A 21919-nucleotide genomic window follows, 5' to 3' on the forward strand; every position below is an offset into this window, starting at 1 on the left:
CCGCCGACAGGCCGACACTGAATCACCATCGTCACTGAACGAATCAGTAGCTTATTTTTCACTGAGAGCGCCGATGTCAGCTCAGCTGTGAGTCACATTATGTTACTCCCAAGGGCGAAATCTTCGGTCAGACACTCGGGGGCAAATGTGCACACGAGACACAGTCAGCATGTGATTTTGTAAAGCGGTGTTATGAGGTATGTACAGAGCCGTTCATTTTGTTTCTGATACCTATAATCAACCATTGAGTTCCATTAACTGCTGTATTGGGACAGACAGCCATTTGTAAAGTGATGTGAAAAATTTATGTGCCAGCAAATGTCATATTTTAATATTAACCAATGCTCGTTTTAGTGCAGCAGTCAGCCAAAGTGAGACAGAGACCTCTGGACAGCTGGCAATATGGAGGCTGACTGCCTGCTAAGGTCTACAAACTTTGTTTTCTTGGCCCGCACAAACTCTGAAATAATGAACTCCTCTGCAACATGTGACCTGCTGCCAAGAATGTTGTTGTGCAAGCGTTATTTGAGTAATTCAGTGTCTTGGTGCTCACCTCGATCCTGCATTAATCAGTCCGCTGTCTGCCTCTTTGGCCTCCCTTTGTTATCTCTTTTTACTGGAATATGTGTGTGTTCAGCCGTGTACATATACACACAAACACACACAGACTATCTTCTTCTTTTGTTTCATTTGAGGTACAAGCATACGAGCGTATGACGTATGACAGGGCTACAGGGCACCTCTACTTTTAGCAAGCATCTTAGCACTGCTGACAAAGCTGAGGTGAGGCTGTGCCGCAGGAGGTGTGTTTCTTAACCCCCTCCTTCTCCTCGGCTGCTTCATACAGGTGGGCTGTGACGTTTTGGAGGAGAGGTGCATGGGACCATCCAGCAGCCAAATATTTCTCTGAATCATGGTCTACCATGCCATAATTCAACATGGTGAGAGTCAGGACAGCCATCATGGCTCCGGGGAGAGATCCGCAGGCTTGAGGACAGAAGCACTGTGTTGTTCAGAGCTTCAGCAAATTGAGTGGCACACTAGTGTGAACGGTCAGAGAGACGGGCTTTCCCTGCTGTTTCCACACAATTCGACTCTCTCTCTGACTCCCCAACAGGGAGATGGGAAAACCACGAGGAGAGCCCAAAATGGAGGGAGCTGAGCCGTCTGACCCGTGCCCGCTGTCTGGCTCCCTTTCTAGGATGTCTGGTCGCTGTTGAAGATTATCGTGTTGTTATTATCTCGCATTGGCACCGTGGTGGTCAGCCCAGCTTTTGTCGCCCCTGCCCTCCACTCAGAGAGTCATGAAGGTGTCCGGTCACCACAGGAGTTACAGCTTGCTCAGCGTGCTCAGCACCAAGGCAGCACCTGCCGCCGGTTTGACAGGCGAGCCACAAGCACACACTGTATATTGTGTTACTGGCTGTAACAACGACACTAAAAGAAGCAGGGTCACAATCTAAAGAGCAAAGTTACCGCAATATACTCCTTTGATGGCCAGAGAGAAAGTACCAGACCCCTTTGAAAAAATCTCTGTTTTAAGAGTTGTTGAAATAACTCAGTGAAACTCTGTCTAACAAGCTATGTAATTTTTTATTTGGTCTAATAATACATAAATTATTTTCTTTCTTTGGGTAAAAAAAATGCTGCCTTAGCTTCTCTCGACAGTTGCTGCAGTACCTGCGATGGTCAAATCCATCCACTGACATGAACTATCCATTGAGCTGCCCTCTCAACCCACCCGGGTGTGTTAAGGTGAGATTCAGTGCCCTACACACAGTAACTGATGTTAAAGTGCCCTTCAGCAAGACTCTTAATCCCTGACTGTTTCAGCAGAGCTGCTCTGTGTTGGCAACTGTGAATAAGGAGGCCGCCAACCCCAGGGAAGTTAATCAGCTTTTAGGGTTAAATTAGTCCTAAACATCCAATCCAACATTTGACTAGTGCCACATCACCGCCACATAGACTCCATCAGCAGCCGTTGATGCTGAAGGATCTTTTCAGAAGCCTCCAACTAAAATGGAAGGAGTCTCCATCTGTATGTACGTCTGCCCTTCCATTTCCACAACAACCATCCCAGCTTCACACTTTGAGGAGGTATTGTGGAGGACCCAAGCGATTGCAGTGTTGAGTGCAAGCTCTGTACATCCACGGGAGATATTTATTAGCAGTGTGTTACTACAGCTGGAAGTACACACTCTGCAGCGTACTGAGAGCATAACTGCTACACTGCCCAATGGCATGGTGGGTACAGCTCACTCCCCATCACTTGCTGCAGTGCATTCAAGAACAGATGAAGACAGAGACCAGAGGTGTTACATGGTAGCAAACTCTTGCAAGCTCAAAATTCAGCTTATTTCATCTTATTTATACTTTGTTTCAAGGTTTCCTTTTTCAGACGGACAAACCCAGATTGAAGTGCCCAGTGCAGGGCATGCGTTTCCTAATTTGACCTCTGTAGCTGTATCACAGCATCTAAATCCTGTTTTTATGTGTGGCAGGCAGGTGTGCTTCCTGGGTGATCCTAATAACCACACGGCTCCCAATACTTAGAAAGCCTGGACTCATATTTGTATAGCTATAAAACAGCTATAAAATCATCATGTACACATCAGTAATCTGATCAAATGTCCTGTCTCGAAGGCTGCAAACACTGGCGATGATCGGAACATATATATGATTTAAATCACACAAACAATCATAACCCTTGGTCAGTGTTAGAATAATCAGAGCTCTGATTTCATTCATGTTGGCACAGAGGAAGGATATTACTCAGCAGATCAACCTCACCAGCTTGTTGAAACAACATCCTGCAAATCCCCTGTCGCGCTCCCTCTCTCTGACATGAACCTCCTTCACCTCTCATCCTGTCTGCTTTTCTGTCTCTTTCTTCTTACGATCAGGGATGTGCAGAGTATACTCGCTCTTTGACCTTAATGGCTGAAGTGCATCAGAGGCTCACTTCTAGGCAATTGATCAAAGCAGCACAGTGCATCGTCCATGAAAGACAGACATTTCCCATGAATGAAAGGAAAATGATAAATCAACAACGATGAATAAAAAGCTGGCAAAATATTGCATTTGCAGACATCTTGGAACAACATTCTTAGTCAGAAACAGAATATATGGGTGGGACCACACTGCCAACAGGATGAGGACTGGAAACTCTGCTCCTTCTCAGTCTTTCTCCTTCATACTCTCTCTCCCTGTGTCTTCCTCTCTGTGGCAATTTGCATTCAATGATGTCTTTATTTCCCATCATCCCTTGGCAGCTTCCTGTGCCAACCGAGCGATCTGTGCCAACTTCCTGACCATGCCAATCCAATCACAGTAATCTCTCAAAGGGCCAGAGGCCAAAGAGCTGCAGCTGCATTCCCACATATATACATACACATAAGGCTCCAAATTCCTGTTTAAACCCATTTTAGCAGCTCAGATATGGTGGATGCTCTGATGGTGAAATACACCGCTTAACAAAAACAGCCCAAATATGTTTCTGAATGAAATCTTTATTTTGTGTTAAGATAGATGGCAGAAATTCCACAAGTATATATTTCATCTGCAATATGAACATTCCCAGCAACAACTGCAGCTCATTTTATTTTATTTCAACCATATTGCACACTCTGCAGTTTATTGTTATTTACAAATCATGTTTGTGGCTCCCATGTACTTTCCTACACAGAGACTGTTACACACGACAAGACAATGTGCAATGTATATTTGAAAGCAGTTTATTACTGAGGATATTTAGCTGGAGATTAATGACACAACAGAGCAGCAGGACACGGTGTATTACAGTAAATTTATTTACGTTTCACATGACAGTCACTGGTTTAGTTTATTAAAGTAGCACAGTAGTGTGACGAGAGAAACTGTAGTACTGCAGCTAACTGGATGTTTGTTGCATCCTGGTGTTCCTGTATACTGCTACAATACAACAACAAAACTAGAATTTCTAAAGAAAAAGAGCTGTTAGACCTTAAAACAAGTACATTTAATGATATTATATAACAACGACACAGCACAGCTCACTCTATGGCACACCAGTGTGCCTCAGCATGCATGCTGAGAACCTTTATGACAACACAGCACTAGAGGAACAGCAGCCTTTTCTATCCTTGATATAACATCACTCGGCCTCATATACAAACATGTCACACTTCATTCAATACAAAGACTTGTGAACAGTTCAGCTTGTGATCCGCAGATAGAAGTTTGTAGCTCACAGATGAAGGTGAGCATCCACAGACTGACAACTTCTGAAGTTTCATCGTCACTTTCCAGATGATTTAATTTTAATTATTCCCCAAGAGAGCTGTAACTGCTCATTATTTTACATTTTACAAAGCAGATACCTTTTTTTTTTTACGTTTTCAAACTGCTGTCAATATCCGACCCTGGTCTTGTCCCAGATTGAGAAACAAAACAGCATGAATCCATCTTTTTTATACATCCACTTATCTGTATGTGCTTATGTAGGTCGCCTTGCAAAGGTTGTGAAAGATGGACGAGTTGGTTTGAATCCAAAATCTCACCTCATTTGGATGTAACGTTTAAGTGGTAATTAAATAGCAGCACATTTCTTTGACAGATTAGGTTGTAAAAGCATCCCGCTAGCTAACATGGTATTTGGGCTCACTGCCCAGATAACTCACACACTTAATGGTATTTCTCAAGTTGTCTCATCTGTCAGTCACATTCCCTCATAAATAAACTGTCTCGGGTGATGAAAGCACTGCATTGTTAGGGGAATTTTGCTATTTTTAAAAGACAAGAAAGAAATAAACTAAGTCTCCTTCCTCTGGTTCATTTGCTACATTGTGAATTTATTTAATCAGTATTGCAGTTGTCTGTCCTGCTGTTGTTTGCAGTTTGGGGGGGTTTGAGATTCAGCAGAGAGCCGAGAGGACTAGATCATCCTAATAAACTTGAATTAAATATAATTCACATGCTTGGATCTGAGCTCAGCTGCACTCTGATCACTCTCCCGACACGTCATTGCTTGTCTTCACTGAATACAAACTGATAACACATGCGTGAGACTTAGAAAAAGCTGGGCCTTATATGTTGTTTCATTGCAGTTTTAATTAAAACGTTTGGAGGCCGGCCAGCTTTTGAAATCAGTGTGATGGTTCAGTGTTTGCATATGACAATGAGGTGTCAAATTATCCATTGTTCAGGCAGACGGTTGTGTCTGCAGTATGCAGCCCATACTTAGTATTTTCTTGCGTTAGGTGCTTTTTGTTGTTTAGGACACTTTTATTTTTACAAAGTTTTCCGTGGAGGACGGCTGCGGCAGCTTGCAAGTGAAACTGAAGTTGGAATGGAGGCTGTTATATCTCTCCCTGTAGTGCTTTTACAACATTGCTAACTGTATATCTTGAGAAGAAAATAGTCTTACCAAGACTATAAAAGGTATTATATACCTAGAAACGGAAAAACAGTTTCTTGGAAGAGATCTCAGCTATGTAAGAGTTGTTTTCGGAGGAATTAAAAATTTCGTGAAAGTGTTAAACAGTTACAACTCTCAGCATACTTGCTGCAGGAATAAAAGAAAATCGCCCAGCTTGCATGAACAAAGAGCATATTTGTGTGGGGGAAAAAAGTGTTGGACGGGCTTCAGTCTGCACAGACGTACAGGCCAAACTGTCAAATTCTTCATTATGCTGCATAACCATCTGTAAATGGTCTGAAGTATCGCATAATTGGTTGCTTTGCCTCTTGAGGAAAGCTTCTTAATGTCGTTTTCCAGTCTATGTTTACCGCTCTGTGCTGAGTTCCCGTCAACATTAATAAGTCCTGACAAGAGCGCCTTTACTGTTGCTACAGTGGAGGTCTCCAGCCTGAACTTTAGCTGTCATGGATCTTAATCTCTGTGGGGGATACATAATGTAAAGGTCAAACCAAACCAAACAGCCTTTAGCATCTAAGATGATCTGCTCTGTTCTATATTAATCTCTATTTACACATCATGCCGTTGTTATCTATAGAAATTCTTTATATAAATATATAATATATATATATTTGTATTTACATCTCTCTTCAAAAAAGTCAGTAGTGCTGTGCAATCTATCCTATCAGAGTTAAATACAAATAAACAAACACATGTAGAGGTCAGTACAGGTAACATAAAAATGCATACTGTGCACCTGCAACTGCGATGAATCGACAGCTTGTCGCACCAGCCGGGCCATGGTTGACCTGTGCTTACAGAAACTCTGCACACTCAACTTCACCACAAAACTTGTGAGGTTATCTCTCAGTCTTTTTTGTCTCTGCCAGTCTCAGGGACCATCTCTCCAGGATCAGCGGTGTTCCCATGGTGACAGCAGTAGGAGCAGCGGGGTCACCAGGGTCAAAGATAGCGGTTCAACAGACAATGTGTGGGCTGAGCCTCGAACAGCCACCTGATGGAGAAAATGAGATAAGATACAAAATTATACAAGAATGGACCAGGCTGTACAATCTACAGATGAGAGGAAATTGAGAAAGAGAGAAAGGATGTGACAGGAGGAATAGCCATGAGCTACCTGTGGAGGTGAGAGGTGATGAGGAGGGACGGGGCGGCGAGGAGGAGGAGGAGGAGCCATATCCTTTGTCGCTGGACTACGTCCGCTGGATGTATCACTTGTCTCATCACCTGAGAAAGACAGAAGCAAAAATATGATGATGCAGTATAACAGTAGTTCATAACAGCAGCCCTTTATCAACACCACCCGTCCTGTTCCAGATATGTTAATTTGATTTAAACTGGATGTCACTGAACTCTATTAATAATGAAAAGTGGATATCTGAGTATTTTCACACAAGAGTGTTTATGTTCAGCTTCTTTTTAGCTATTTACCCAGTTTTTATTCATCATTTTTGACTTTTCTGCTCACTTGCTAGCTAGTTTTCACACACTCTGAATCACAGCATGTTTATTGATTTCACTAAAGATGTGAAGTATTAGGATCATATGTAAATATGTAATCTCAAGATCAGATCAGATCAGATCCAGATCAGATCTAATCCAGCATAAAGTATGTATGTGATATGATAATCTTGAACATGGGAAATGCAATACTTCATTAATCTAGCTGTACAAGCAACGAGCCTGAGTGTCTGAAAAGATCAATTAAATGAGCCAAAACAAATTCAGCTCAGTAATTTGAGCAATCTAGTTTAAAAATATCTCCATAAATAAACAAGTCCATAAATTAACAGTGTGAGTGGAAATCATTTCTGGTTCTGTTTTTAGTCTCACAATCGCACAAAATCTTGCATCAGTTATGGCTGACCTGAGAGATTTATTGTGTCACCCCACCCACCCACAGTTTTGCACAAATGCGAACACTGTCACCTTACACACATAAACACACACACAAACACAGATGTGTGAAATGTTGCCTCATTTAATGGGCATATGGCCGGACTTCACCAGCTGCTGTAACGCTTTCATATGCATGTATGTAGTGTTTGTGTATGTGTGTGTTGGCAGTACTCCAGGCTCCTCATGGGAGGAACTCAGATAAATGAGTGGATTAGGACAGGAGGGAGACAGACTGTGCCGCCAGCTAAATGTGCGCACACACACACACACACACACAAACACACACACAGGCATATCAGCCAGAGACATTCTCATACTCACCTGTGCTGTCAAAAAAAAAACACTCAGCCACAACATGCTCTATCCTGGCACACACTCACACTCACACTCACTCTCTCTCTCTCACACACACACACACACACCTGCTTGGGCAGAAATCTGATTCTGTCTCTTACAATGCACATTGTCCTGCAGTACAATAGACAAAGAGCCTCTTTCAGTCGTTGAGGAATGAGGCAAGTTGTTAACGTTCGCACATTCACACAAATATTATATCTCATAATAATACAGACACAGAGCTAGCAGGAAAACAGCCTTATAAAGACACACATAATCATAAGCCGGCATACATAAAACCTTAGAAATCCAAAACACAAAGAATCACACACAATAAAAGGGAAAATCTGTGTGAGAGATGCACGATGTGTTTTTGTTTTTGACTGTCTGTGTTGATGATTCAGATGATTTACTCACAGCAGAATGTTTTCCAATTAGGAATCTGTCCTTTATTGTGTGCTCTCTTGAAAAATAGCTGCATGGAGAAATATGGGACCCTGGTGTCATGGCTGTGCAAGATTGTGTGTGTGTGTGTGTGTGTGTGTGTGTGTGGTCTGTTTTGTGTCCATCAGAGCTGAATACCTTGTGTCACATCTGGAGTGAACCTGTTTGAGGAACAGAACTGCGTCGTATTGTTACTGCTTTTCAAACATGCATCATTGTTGCAAAAACTGGCCCTCCTAACAGTGAGAAATGATGAAAAATGGCAAGTTGATTAATTAAGTCCCTTTAATTAGGCCAAAAGAAATATTTTTATTAATTGTTGACACTGAAGAGCACAAACAAGGTTACACTCATATTTGAAGGCAATTTAAGCAGCAAAATTATGATTTTAGAGGAATAAAGAAAAAATAATGTTACAAATGGCCTTTTGACATGTGAAGTAACTGTAAATGAAGCTCCTTGGACATTCCCTCTAAGTCACAAGCACAGTTTCCCATCATCTGTAAGCATCCAATCACAACCATACACGCTCACCTTTAGCCAATCATCTGTAAACTGTTGAACTTTAAATCTGTGTCCCACATCCACCGCTTCACCACCTCAACAGCGGCTGTCTGGCCATCTCCAGTCAAACCCTCCAATCAGAAGCTTCCCTCTAATGAAGTCATCCCAATGTTGAGCTCCATTCCTCATCACCACCACCAGCGTTTGGGCTCCAGGGAGAGTTTCCCTCATATTGGAAGCACCTGCTCCATGGCGCCGCTTCTGTGGTAATCTACTTCCTGCTGGCATCTGAGCGCCAAAGTCTATTCCTTCTGTTCACAATAAATGTAATCTAACTTCAAGCTTTCTCATTCTCTTTCCTTCATCCTATTAGTCCCTTCTGACTGAAATATTTTTGGCTGACAAGAGATGAATAACATCTTATTTTTTTAAGCCTGCTGAAGAATAAAGATTCTTGTTCTTCTTGTTAGTCAAACAACTGAGAAAAGCAGCAAATATTTACATTTGAGAAGCTAGAGGCAGCTAATATTTGGTATTGATAAACTGATACAAAGCTCTGATTCTAGCACCACAATAATCCAAAGGTTCATAATTAGACTGAATGTCTTAAATCAGAGTCACTCCAACTTTGTGTGTGTGTGTGTGTGTGTGTGTGTGTGTTCTGATGTGGGTGGTAACACGTTGTCTCCTCCTACATGCCCCCTGGCATGTTTGTCTCTTAGCAACAATCCCGAACATGTCACATACGGCAGATTACCAAGAAATATGTGGACATGCGCACACACACACACACACACACACACACACACACACACACACACACACACACACATACCAGAGATGAGAGATGAACAATGTCACTGCTCATACTCATGGGGTAGTTTAACCTTTAGTGCAATGAGTAATACGTGTGCGTGTGTGTGTGTGTGTGTGTGTGTGTGTGTGTGTGTGTGTGTGTGTGTGTGTGTGTGTGTGTGTGACAATAAGAATGCAGGGGTGACATTTGAAGGATCCCAGCTGCAGTGGTAGATTGCAGAGTCCAGGTCAGTGGATTGCAGATCAAAGTTTCAGCATTATTTGCTGACGTCCAGCATGTGAACACCTCACACCTCCATTCACGCACAGTTTGCATCCCCAGAGGACTTAAAGAGACATTGTACAAGGGTGGACAAAAATGGTCACCACGTATTGTAATGGCTGAAGAGGAGAGCTGGTGGAAACATGCTTCAAGCTTCATCTAATGTAGAGTAACTGTTAGCTTAGATCACTACACTTTCAAAGCAGCTTGCCCAACACCGAAAAAGGCAAGACATGCCTTATTGTTGCAAAAGGAACATATAATATTCTGGCAAGTGGCACGATTATTCACAGACTATAACTAATTATGTGTTATGATGTCATGTGGAAAAAGATGTGGATAAAGCACATATTAAAATGATTAGTATTGGATTAATAAACGGTCATCAAAACCAGACCAAACATTCCACAAATAAATAAGAAACATGTATTAAAAAAGAACAGGATGTACTTCTGTCACTAATTTTCTTTTATCAAAACATATTAAGCTGGAATTGTATTTGTTTATTTTCATATATTCAGATACTTGTTTCTTCAGAAATGAACATCTTTGCTTGTCAATTACAGCAATTACTTTTTCTCAACCAAGAACACTTTTAAATCATATACTGCAGCTTGATTGTGATGTAATTGTAATTGTAATTGTTTATTTACTTTGGCTCTGCTATTTTACTGAGCAAAACTCTGATTAGGCTAAATACATAAATGTTCATCTTTATCAAATATAAATGACAGTGCCTCAAGATACTGCTGATAAGGAGCAACATGTTTTGAGGAAACATTTATTTGCCCAATTTAAAGACAAATTTTAGCCACTGTGATGCTGCTGTATTTGACACAACTGGGATAAAACCTTTTATTTACACCATTTCCATTGCTTTGTTTTTGATAATGACCATCCAGCCAAAACCACCATTTTGATCCGTGGTGCCATAATGCATTGCAATGTTCAGACATTAGCATCACTGCCTCTTCTGTTACAAGCAGTCCCAAAGCATCCATTCCAGAGAAGCCAATATCCAAACCTCAGCATTACTGTGTTTAACGCTCTGTCATGCATTCCCCTAGTCTGCCATCTGAAACAAAACCCAACTGACAACACAGCATCTTCCACAGCAGACAATTATGTGTGTCCATAAACAGCGTGTGTCACAGAAACATGTTAGTTATGCTTTGATCAGCCAGATCTGTGTGCAAAGTAGAACTAAATCAATGCATTTTAATGAGTCAAACAAGGAAGAGGAGCACTTGTGCTGTCTTGGCTTGCTTCAGAAGGTAACCTCAGGTACTTCAAATATTTGTTGACGTTTATGTTCGATATACAGTGTGTATGCCTGTGTGTGTTTGTCCATGTGGATGCAGTGATGAAATGATGTCAGGGATACATGATCTGATGAGTGAAAGTTGAAAGGTGAACTGACGGCAGCAGTGAATATGTGTGTGTATGTGTGTGTGTGCGCGCCTTAATGAGTGTGTCTGGTATCGGATGCCTGCGGTGTGTTGTACAGAACTGTCAATTTACACCCCAATTATGCCCAATCTTGTTGGCCCTCAATTTGTGTGTTCACTTCACATCACACATTCATTCTCTTTCTCCCTTACACACACACACACAGACACCCAAGCAAACACACACACAAATGATACGAGGTGACCTTGAAAAGCATCTGGATAGGTGGTGTGTGTGTGAGTGTGTGTGTGCATGTGTGTGTGGGCGTGTAAATGTATCCCTAGCATTTCCAGCTGAATCAGTAATGAGCATTTCATTACTTCAGCCTCAGTTCCCCAGGGAGGAAGCACTAACACACACACACACACACACACACACACAGAGTAGGAAGAGCACAGCAAAAGGTAGCAGTGGATTATACCCTCAGCAAGTACTTATCAGAATCAAATTATAAATGACAGCAAATTTTTAAAAAGCTGAGAAAGAAAGAAAGAAAAAAGATAGAGAAAGCACAGCACTGTGAACATTATAGTAAATAAATAACGATAATATATCTCAACACCAATGACAACGGCTATTTTCTGAACACAATGTATGTTAAACTTGGTAATTCAACTAAAATGATTCTGATATCTCTGGACGGCATCTCTTAACTTCACTGCTGTCATCTTGTTATTTATGGACGGAAAGAAAGAGTATTATGAAATTGGCCTGCTGTTCAACTCACCCACTGAGATGAGAATCTACAGACAATAAAATCATCCATGTGTCCCTGGTGGGCAATTTGCTGTGATGTTTTCAAGCATTTTAGTCAGCCTTTGCTATCCTATACTGAGTGATAGTGAGGCTCCTTATCTCAGAAGGAAAGAACGACTCATTTTATCATAAGGTATCATGCTTTATCAGCATGATAACTTATTTTGAATGGGCTGATGTTCAATAAGTGTTACATTGAAATAAAACAGCACGTGAATTGTTGGGGTGCTTCTTCTAAGAGCAGGCCTCACCAACGTGGATCAAACCAGAAAAATAACCTTAAAGAAAAACCTCTGAGAACTGAATGCTTCTGTTTTGCCCATAATGCTTTCCATGTTCACTACCGTTGCCTATCAGCATGCTAACACCACGGAGGCTGATGTGAATCCTTCCTGCTGGCACCGGAAAAAAGCTGTGGACTGACCAAACAGGTCAGCGCATTTTGCTTCTTCAAGAATCTCTTCATACCCATCATTTCTAAGTTCAAGTTGATAGAAAAGATGGCAGATAGTGACCCATTATTTGTGATGAAAGATCAGTCAATTCATGGTTGCTCATCTGCCACATGAAGGTACAGTATTATTAAACCTGATTTATATGTTCACTTTTAACATGTAATTTAACCTCCAGTAGATTTTATGAACTGATTTATCTGTTTACTTTGTATACTCCTTACTGCAACCATGACTGCATATCTATCTGTAATCATTTATAAACTTGTGTATCAATTGAATTAGGCTATTGTGTACAACAGTTTGGTGAGATGATCTATCGCTGCTCCACTGGTGCAGTAACATAGTCTAAATACTTTCAGATTAATGGCTAGTGCTTGCTTTCAAATGGCCATAATAACAATCACAGTTTGACTTGCAGTGAAGCGTCTTCCCAAGGTCACACTCAGTGAGGTTAAGCATAGCCTCCAGTGGAATCATAAAACCTTTGGAGGAAACACAGGGAAGAAAAATGAGCTCAAGACTGCAGCGAGGGACCGACCGTGATTGGAGGTGGATGAAAGGATGAATGTGCCGTGGTGATTGGTTGAAGGCTGTGCATCAACACAGGCCATCGGGGGCGTCTGCTGTGTGTGCGGCATGTGAATGCTCATTTGAATACATGAGGAATGAAGCTGGAGGTAGAGGGAGCAAGACAAAGCAAGGGCAACAGGCTTCATTCAAAAGGTCATATGAGAAAAAACGGCGTCACTGCAGAGAGGAAGACTAACAAACAGATGATGTCTAATCAGACTTGCATGAACAAACTCAGTCAGGTGCAGAGACAAGCATGGAGTCAGACAGAGAGACAGGCCAGCAGAAAATAGGCAAACACACAGGCAGGCAGGGAGGGGACAGGACATGGCAACCAATACAGGTGATATATAGGTGGAGTGCAGGGAGTCGACCTTGCACGCGGTTATTCAATAGATATTCTACGATGTGCAGCTTTTTATGTAAAGTTCAATTCTTTTATCTCTCTCTAGGGGCGATGAACAAAACAGACCTGAAGTCGCTCTGAATGAGAGAGACAGCGAGAGCAAAGTGAATGTGTAATTCTTTAATGAGCCGTATCTTCTACCCTGAGGATCTATCATTTTAACTCTGCTGCTTATGAACCATTACCACATGCTGAATACACACACACACACACACACACACACACACAGCATGTGAGCACGATCACTTATGACTTCCCCTTCTCTCTGCACCCACTGTTACCCCCAATCGTCCTCTCCTGTATCTGCTCCTCCCTATCTCCTTCCTCTCCCCCATTGATTTGTGTATGTGTGTGCTTGCGTGCGCTCTAGTCAATATACCCCAGGCTGTGAGATTTAGGCAACATAAACAAAACAGAACCAAAGAACTGAGTGCAGACAAAGAGGAGCAATTAAAAGAGAATAGCCAGATTATAAGCAACACAGCAATCTCAGTGATGGTACAAAGTTCGATTACGTGCTATTAATTTGCTTTGCCAAATGCATTTTGGAGACAACACGATTGCTAGATGACCTTTACTGGCTTTTTCCAATCCAGGAAATGTAACATCCATACCAGACAAAAGTCACAGGGAGCCAGTTGGAGACAGTTCATGCTGGCAGTATGGTATTTTATATGTGTGTGACTAAAATTCCTTGAAAAGACCAAAAACCATCAGTGCTTTCTGACTACCATAACCTGTCAGCGTAAAAAGAGGCTACACCTCTATACCGAAAGCAGCTGGGCGCTGTAGTTTTTAAAAACTCAAACAGGAATAAATAGTGTGTTTCTTGGGGACTAGTTTCAGCTGTAGTATGTTAGTAAGTATTTAAGGTGGAAAATATAGATCTCTACACTTATTCTTTAAGGGAAGGGGAAGACGGTGGTTTTCGTCAGATATTGAGCTTTAAATCAGCACTGACCTCTTCATTGTTTAGGTAAGACCACGACCACCATGCTTCAGTAGCCAGGAAGAGATATTACAGGAAAAACAAATGCAATGTGCTGATGGTGAAAATGTTGCTGATATTGTCCATTTACATGGCTGGCAGCTGACAGATGTTAAAAACAAGGTGCAGTCAACATTTCCTCATTATGTCAGAAAAAACAAAATCCAGACAGCGAAATGAAGAAGTGTAATTGTTAGGAGACATGGGTGCTCTCATGACTACATGTGAAAATAAAGCATGATAAGAAGAAATGCTTCAGTCTGTATTTCCAGAGAAAACCTGCTGTATCAGTAGGATAGTAACTGCATTCATAGCATGTTTTATACCCTAATGTTCTCCACAGCCTGCATGTACAAAGAGAGCGGCTTCACTTTATAGCGCTGATCAATCCGATGCAAAGGCTCGCTCTGAGGTCTTTTATAGTCGTGGGTGCAGATTAGGAGCCTCACCAGACTTTTTACTGTTATTTCTGGCTCCCTTTAGACAGATGCTTATGAATGCAGATCAAACTGTCCTCGGGCAGAAGGGTAGCATGTTCAAGCGCTGGAAAACAGTGACCTCCCCTTTAAGATGAAATAGCTTCTAAAGGCTTTGTGAATCTGGCCCCAGGGATGTGGGGGAGAGGCCAGAGGAGCAAGGCAGAGATGATGGAGGGAAGATACATTCAGTGTGTCCATTATTTGGTGCAGGGCTATGATGAGAACTAAATATTGACAGTTTTTTAACCACAAATTAAGCTATGCTTAATGAGATTTCCAAGGTATTATAACACAAGTGAGGTAACAAGATTACAGAGAGCATGATGCAACTATGCATTATGTTAGCTGGACAACACAGATGGCACAAAATCTGCCACACCTCCTCTCTTTCTCAATCTCCTCCTCTCTGTCTCTCGCCCTTTTTCCCTCTCTTTCTCGTTCTTCACTGTCATCATTCAGCACCCATGGGAAGACAGACCACCTGGTAACCATGGTTACAAGGATTGAGTGCCCCTCGCGAGTACACGTTCACACACACACGCACACATACAGTTATGTGTCCATCACTTTTGGGGGCATTACATAGCCTAACATACATTTTTGGAGACTTACCCAGACCCTAATCCTTACCCTAACCTTAATCTAAACCTTACCTTACCCTGACCTTCACACTAACATTTAATGATTTACATTAAGGAAACTTGTGTTTTGTCCCCATAAGGTTGAAGAGTTCCCACAATGTGTAAACAGCTTTATGTCCCCACAGTGCCAGTATATTAATTCTCCCCACGCACACAGAAAATTACATCTTGTACTTCATAAAGATGCAAAGACTTCCTGAATATAGTTGAAATTGTTTGTGAAAGACAAACCCCCTTAAAACGTACAGTGGAGTTTAGCTGCTCTTTTAGGACAACATGAATCTGTAAGACGTAGCAGGGACTTTGTAAGCAGCTCCAAACTATGAAACTTTTTACGGGAAAATGATCGGTGCTTTCCAGATTATACTGACATTAGTGGTTGTAATGTGACTCATGGATACCTGGAGGTTAAAGTATCCCCACCTCTGCATCCACCACATCACAGCTGAAAGCATAGCAATTATGGTGACACAGGATTTCGTCTGTTACACAGAAGAGAAGAGAAGAGAAGAGAAGAGAAGAGAAGAGAAGAGAAGAGAAGAGAAGAGAAGAGAAGAGAAGAGAAGAGAAGAGAAGAGAAGAAGCTGTGATTACATTTACATTATTGACATTATGGGACCTGGATATGTCTGGGGAGACAGAAAGATCGGAGAAGGGGCAGGTGAAGAAGGGATAGTGCTGGTTTGGGGAGAAAAAAATCAATCAGTTTAATCTCCCTGAATTCAAGGGGAGGGGAAGATGAGAAATGACTAAATGAAAAAAAGAAGAATTGGAGAAAAAACCCTGCAAAATAATAACTCTGTAACAGACTGTGTTTAATGGCATCTGTGGCATAACAGATAGCACATAGCTAAATATAATAAAGTGTTAGTATAATAGTTCCTGACAGTAAAGCAGAACACCATAACAAATTTAGCATGAATTAGCATAACCTTTTTAATGGCAGGACCTATAGTTTTGTGTCTATAAGCATGTATCAGTGTCTTCTATTGACATACAGCATAGTGAGTAAAACATACTCTTGTGCAATCTTTACTGTATCGAAACAACAAATGACTACAACGTGAGATAAGAACTAAAGCATCAGCTCTTCTGGCCTGGACTGGACTTCAGCCTTTATTACGTGGCACAAATAACGCTAAGATAAGCTCTATGCTTTTATCTGCTCATATGTTGAGGTGCCTGCGCCTTTCCTTTGCTTTTGATCGGTGAACAATGTCTGCCAAGTGATTCTCCCTCCCCGGCTGAGATCAACTTGTCGATGGGCTTAAATCAAATAATAATAGCCCGTGCACTGTTCCCGCATGACTGAAATAACTTCTTACTGCTAAGTGGTCCACATAAATAACACACATGCTTGGCACTGAGGTGTTGAAGTTCTGAGGTTTTATTTCAGCTCTTGGCTGATATCACACCACCTCCACCTCTCATCCTCCACTCCTCTTGTCCCTCTTCAGTATTCAACAAAGTCCAAATGTCGTGAGAATTAATTACGACGGAGAATATTTTCCTCGTTTGATTCATCCCTGTTCATGTCGGCAGCCCAGGGATAGAAAGGGAGGGAACTTAAGTTCAATCATGTGTGTGTTAAAGAAAGCAGCGGGTTGATATTGAGAAAGTCATTATAAGTCAAGAGGCAGCATGCTACTGGATCTGTTTCAGCCAGTCAGACAGAGAACTGGGCCATCCATAAAACATACTGGATTACACACAAAGACATCGCAGCAACAGATGTACCGCCTGCACACACACAAACACACTTGAGTTGTACAGCACATGTCGGGCACGCACGCACAAACAAGCCATAAACATTCATTTGTGCATGCACATCCACACACGCTCAAACACTCTCTTTCTCACGCAAACACAGTTTTGCTTCCATGCTCTTCCTTTCCTGTGAAATAATAAGCTCCGCATTTCAGCCACTCAGATTTAGAGAAGTTTTTTGTAGGCTGAATTTTAAAGGGAGGGAGTCAGAGAGCATGGATAGGCAGATTTACAGGCCGATCCATCCCAAAAAAAAAAGAATCAGCAGCATGCATTTATTCATTTGATGGTATTTTATTCATACATTAGCTCAGAACTCCTGGTTTACTGTACAGCACAGGAATAGACAGTAATTACTTTTTTAAAAATGAATGAACCTCTTTGATTTGTGTGGTCTGGTTGATACTGCATCGCTCTTTCAGCTTCAGCGCGTGTGAGGCTTGTTTATATGCACAGAGATGCCATCAAGCAGGGAGGCATGCAGAAAATCCCCTTTTGTCACTTATTGTGATTCTTTCTCCAGGAATTCATTGTGGCTTGAGAGACACGATCCCCACATGCCGCCAGCAGCTCGGGAAATCATAACCAGCAATTTTCTTTGTAAATAGCCAGTGTACCGGTTTCAGCCCCAGCGGGAGGCACAAGTTTCCACAGATATGACACATCAAGGTTAGTCTAAAGGTTATGACAAATGTGCCAACAATACCTTATTTTTAGAGAGTTAAATTACCGGGTGAGGCAGTTTAAGAAAACAGACATTTAAGGCAGCGTAAATGTTTTATCTTGTTATGAACACAGTCTCACATTCCCGACTGCAATATCAACAGTGTTTGCATGTTTTAAACATAATCCTGACTATTATCTCCTGTCATTTGCATTGAAATACTGTGGTTTGTAATACTCTAAATGAAGCTCACCAAACGTTTACAGCGGTTCCCAGAGATCTTAAATACAGTTTTGTTCTTGTAAAACACATACACGAAAATCCCTGATTTAGCTCAGTGGTCTTACTTTGAATGCTTTAGTAAACGTTACAACTTTGATATGGAGATTAGTCAACCCACTGCTACATCAAATCTCCTAACTTCAATAGCAATGTTTATTGCTGCATACCTACAGTGGAGGTTCTCAATATTTTTTACGTCATGGATCATTTTATAATCACAAGGTATAACACGTGCGTTGGGCCTTTTATCTTTCCTAACTCTCAGTCTTTCTCTGATTTTCACTCAAGGCTTTTTTGTTGTTTGGTGGTTGCAGTAGCAACAGTTGGAACATCCCATTAGACTTCTGCACAGGCCTAAAATTGAGAATTAAAGGCAGCCTGGAAGCATTTCTTTAAAACCCAACCTGACTGAAACCCAACCCAACCCAACAGCTATAGTCTTGCTGTATTTTATCCATTGCATACAAACTTTATTTAATGAAACAAACTCATTGAGATTAACATGTGTTCTGCAAGAGAGACCTGAGTACGGGCGATGAAAGAGAAGCAGACATTATTGACTGAACTGGCTAAATCAAAGACAGAAAGAGGGACCCGAACCCAACCCGAGCCCAAACTCCTGCACATCACAAAGCCTGAAACCCAAACCTTGTCAGGACCCACTGAACTCAGGTCTGGTAGCAAAACTCTACAAACCACAATTAAGAATGATTACTCCCCCACACTGATGTCCTACTTTAGCTTTCAAACAGTGTCTTCTTGTAGGTTCAACAAGTTAATTACTGCACAAATAAGTGATGAAGTTCTAAAATTGTTACTTTGCGTTTTCTTTATAATCATATTGTCTCCTCTTAGCCTGGTGGCAGTCAGCGGCCTGGGGATTGGGAACCGCTGACCTGCAGTTGAGTATCATAAATGACGAACAACAACACTGCAGTCATGAGTGTGTCTCCGTCAGTGTGATGTACACTCATGACTACAGTAATGACGAGGACAGTGCAGGGGTAATTAACGTTACAATGACCCTATTACTTCCCGCCCGAGGCAGAGATCCCACTACCCGATGACATCACATACGACCTCAAGGGTCATGGGTAACAAGGTGACGATGGTTTAGTAAACTGACTGACTATCACTCCCATGAAGCAAGAACACTGCCAGCAATTACACTTCTATTCTGTTCAGCTTGTTTACAATCTTAGTCCTGCACAGTGTCCATTCTGTGCGTTAGAAACTACAGAAAACACCACCAACCAACACAATTATGACGTCACTGGTTTGACCTGAAAATAAGTGGCCTGGGTCATCACCACAGAAACTGCAATCACAAACCAGTTGTGTCATGGAAAGTTCCGTCACCATAAAGGTGGCCGGGGTCTTCTCCTATATTGACCAGTTAATCAACATATGTGTTTTTCCAGCTTCAGCCTTTGATTGGAGATGACATTGATATTTAACTAAATATACTAGTTTGAAAGATGGTTGCTAAAGTATGTAAAATACTCTGCATAACCATCTGCTGAGTCTGATGAAACTAGTTTAAACCTATTTTCTGAAGTAGCTTCTTACTATAAGTAATGGGCTCATACATGAACCCACTGCCACAGTAGAATGAGGCTGATCAATTCACATTTGTCTGTTATATGTGTTTTTGTCTTCCAATTTGAATGTACGAATGGGAAAACGTGATGCCATGTACAGGGCTGAATTTACCATTGATGACACTGATGACCAGGCCTGTGTTTGTTTTTGAAGGGAATTGAAGGGGGGGCGGGGAACCCCCTTAAAATCTTGTTTTCGCTTACCTCCAGTGGTTTGAGTTTCTTTTTAAAGCCCGATAAGAACATCTTTATACATGGTGCTTATACTTTTGACTGTTTGTATACGTGTTACAGAAACTAAAATAAGCATTCTTAAGTGAATAAGAATCCATTTTATCTTTTGTTGTTAGTGAATAACAGCTAACAACAAAAGATAAAATGGATGTTTTAATTAAAATGGAAAAATTATACAGATTTACAGAAGCTTTTACAGGTTTTTTCATGTATCTATCTGTAAGCTTATGACCTCAGTATTTAAAGTCATGTTGAAGCTAATTCACTCATCTTCACTGTGACTGTTGCTTTATTAAGAGTCTTTAAATTTATGGGCTACAATTCAAAGTCCTCTCATATTTTACAAGTCTATTGTGCATAAAATTAAGCCACTGCGCAACAACTGAAATACTGGCAAATTTTAACTGCATTCACTCTGTGGGATTGCCTCAAGGCTCCTCGGGGTCCCCAGTTCTCCCTGTGACACCCATGTATTATGTATAAGCATAAGCATGATGAATAAGTCAAGGGATAAATGAATAATTAGTTTATTTTCCCAGTTCTGTTTTTGGTGTGACCTGGTTGTTAGTGCATCCTTTATCCTGGCCGAAGAGGAGAAAAACTGCTGAGAGCAGCAGAAAGAGAGAGAGGAAACGAGAGAAAGAAAGAGGGAGGACAGCTGAATCCATCTTTCAGTACTATCCCTCCCTCTGGGCATTTCCCTGCTGGCACAAGATGTGTGGAGGCTGCAGCATTTTAAAACCTCCACCATGCCAATGAACTGTGCGTGTGTGTGTTGTCTTTTATTTATGATGGGTGTGTGTATATCCACATATATACATACACAGTGTATACGTTTATGCTAATGTGTTACGTATGAATCAGAACCCCTATATTTGCACAACCACAAGACGAGCTTGCAAGTGTGTGTGTTTGTGTGTGTAAGTGTGGGTGTATGTTTGCTAATGTTTGTTCCTCTATTTTTGCATGCATGCTTGTCTGTGTGCTAGTGTGTGTGTGTGTGTGTGTGTATGACTCACCGTTCTCCTCACCAGATGCTTCACAGCCGTCTTCATCATCACAGTTGTCCCCGCTGCCTCTCTCTGTCTGTGCGCTCCCGCCCTCCTCTTCCTCCACCTTTCCTCTGGTTTTGCTCGCCCAGCCGAGCTCCACTAACAGCTCCTAAATAAAACACACACACACACACGCAGTTTCAAAGTGCACACATGCTCTGTGTGGCAATGTTGGCCAGTTTGTCCACCACGTTAGTCCAAACTGAAATATTTCAACAACTACAGGATGGATTGTGGTAAAAGTTTGCACAGACATTCAGGGTCCCCAGAGGACAGATCTTACAGACTGCATCCTATGGCTTCTCCTCTATTGCCACCATGGGGTGGTATGCTACGCATGAGCATGTTAGTATGCTGATGTTAGCATTTAGCTCAAAGCACCACCATGCCTAAGTACAGCATGACTATAGATTGTCACATTTTAAGCATTTAGTTGACCAGAGAATGAGTTACAGTGAGCACAAACTCATAAATCATAAACATTACAAACAGCTAAGAGAAATACCAAAGATAAAACAAATAATGGTTGTTTTTCTGTAAAGTTTTTCCCTCTAAAGGCACCAAATGACCACAAAAACATCTTTGCACAAACACAGAAACATGTACAAAAACATTAAAGAACAAGAAAAACACATACACATACACACACAGGTCAGAGAGCACACTAAAGGGTAATTGAGGTCATGCTGCCTCTGCATGGATCCATATTCTCCACTGCTCAGTCTCAGCATGGATGCCGTGGCATGTTACATAATTGTGATGTCGTGTGAAAACCTCATGTCTCAACTATTGAGGGGGGAAAATATCCAAAACATCCACTTAGTCAAATATTAAGTTTTGAAGTTTAAGTTTTCAATCAATGGTTGTAGAATTTGATTAACTCATAAAGGACAACACA

At 41.4% G+C, this 21919-nt stretch overlaps 1 protein-coding gene across 1 annotated transcript in view; it reads right to left on the reverse strand.

Moving 5' to 3' along the window:
* Positions 1-6308: 6308 nt before the first annotated feature.
* The window catches only part of LOC121605958 (glypican-5-like), a 43389-nt gene continuing 27778 nt past the window's right edge, over positions 6309-21919 (reverse strand). Inside the window, exons 9-11 of the mRNA XM_041936105.1 lie at positions 21001-21130; positions 6534-6643; positions 6309-6410 (exon numbers count right to left, since the gene is read on the reverse strand). Coding sequence (XP_041792039.1) covers positions 6309-6410; positions 6534-6643; positions 21001-21130 — 342 coding nt within the window. The remainder of the gene's footprint in view (positions 6411-6533; positions 6644-21000; positions 21131-21919) is intronic.

This window comes from Chelmon rostratus, chromosome 4 (assembly GCF_017976325.1).
Source record: "Chelmon rostratus isolate fCheRos1 chromosome 4, fCheRos1.pri, whole genome shotgun sequence".
NCBI lineage: Eukaryota > Metazoa > Chordata > Actinopteri > Chaetodontiformes > Chaetodontidae > Chelmon > Chelmon rostratus.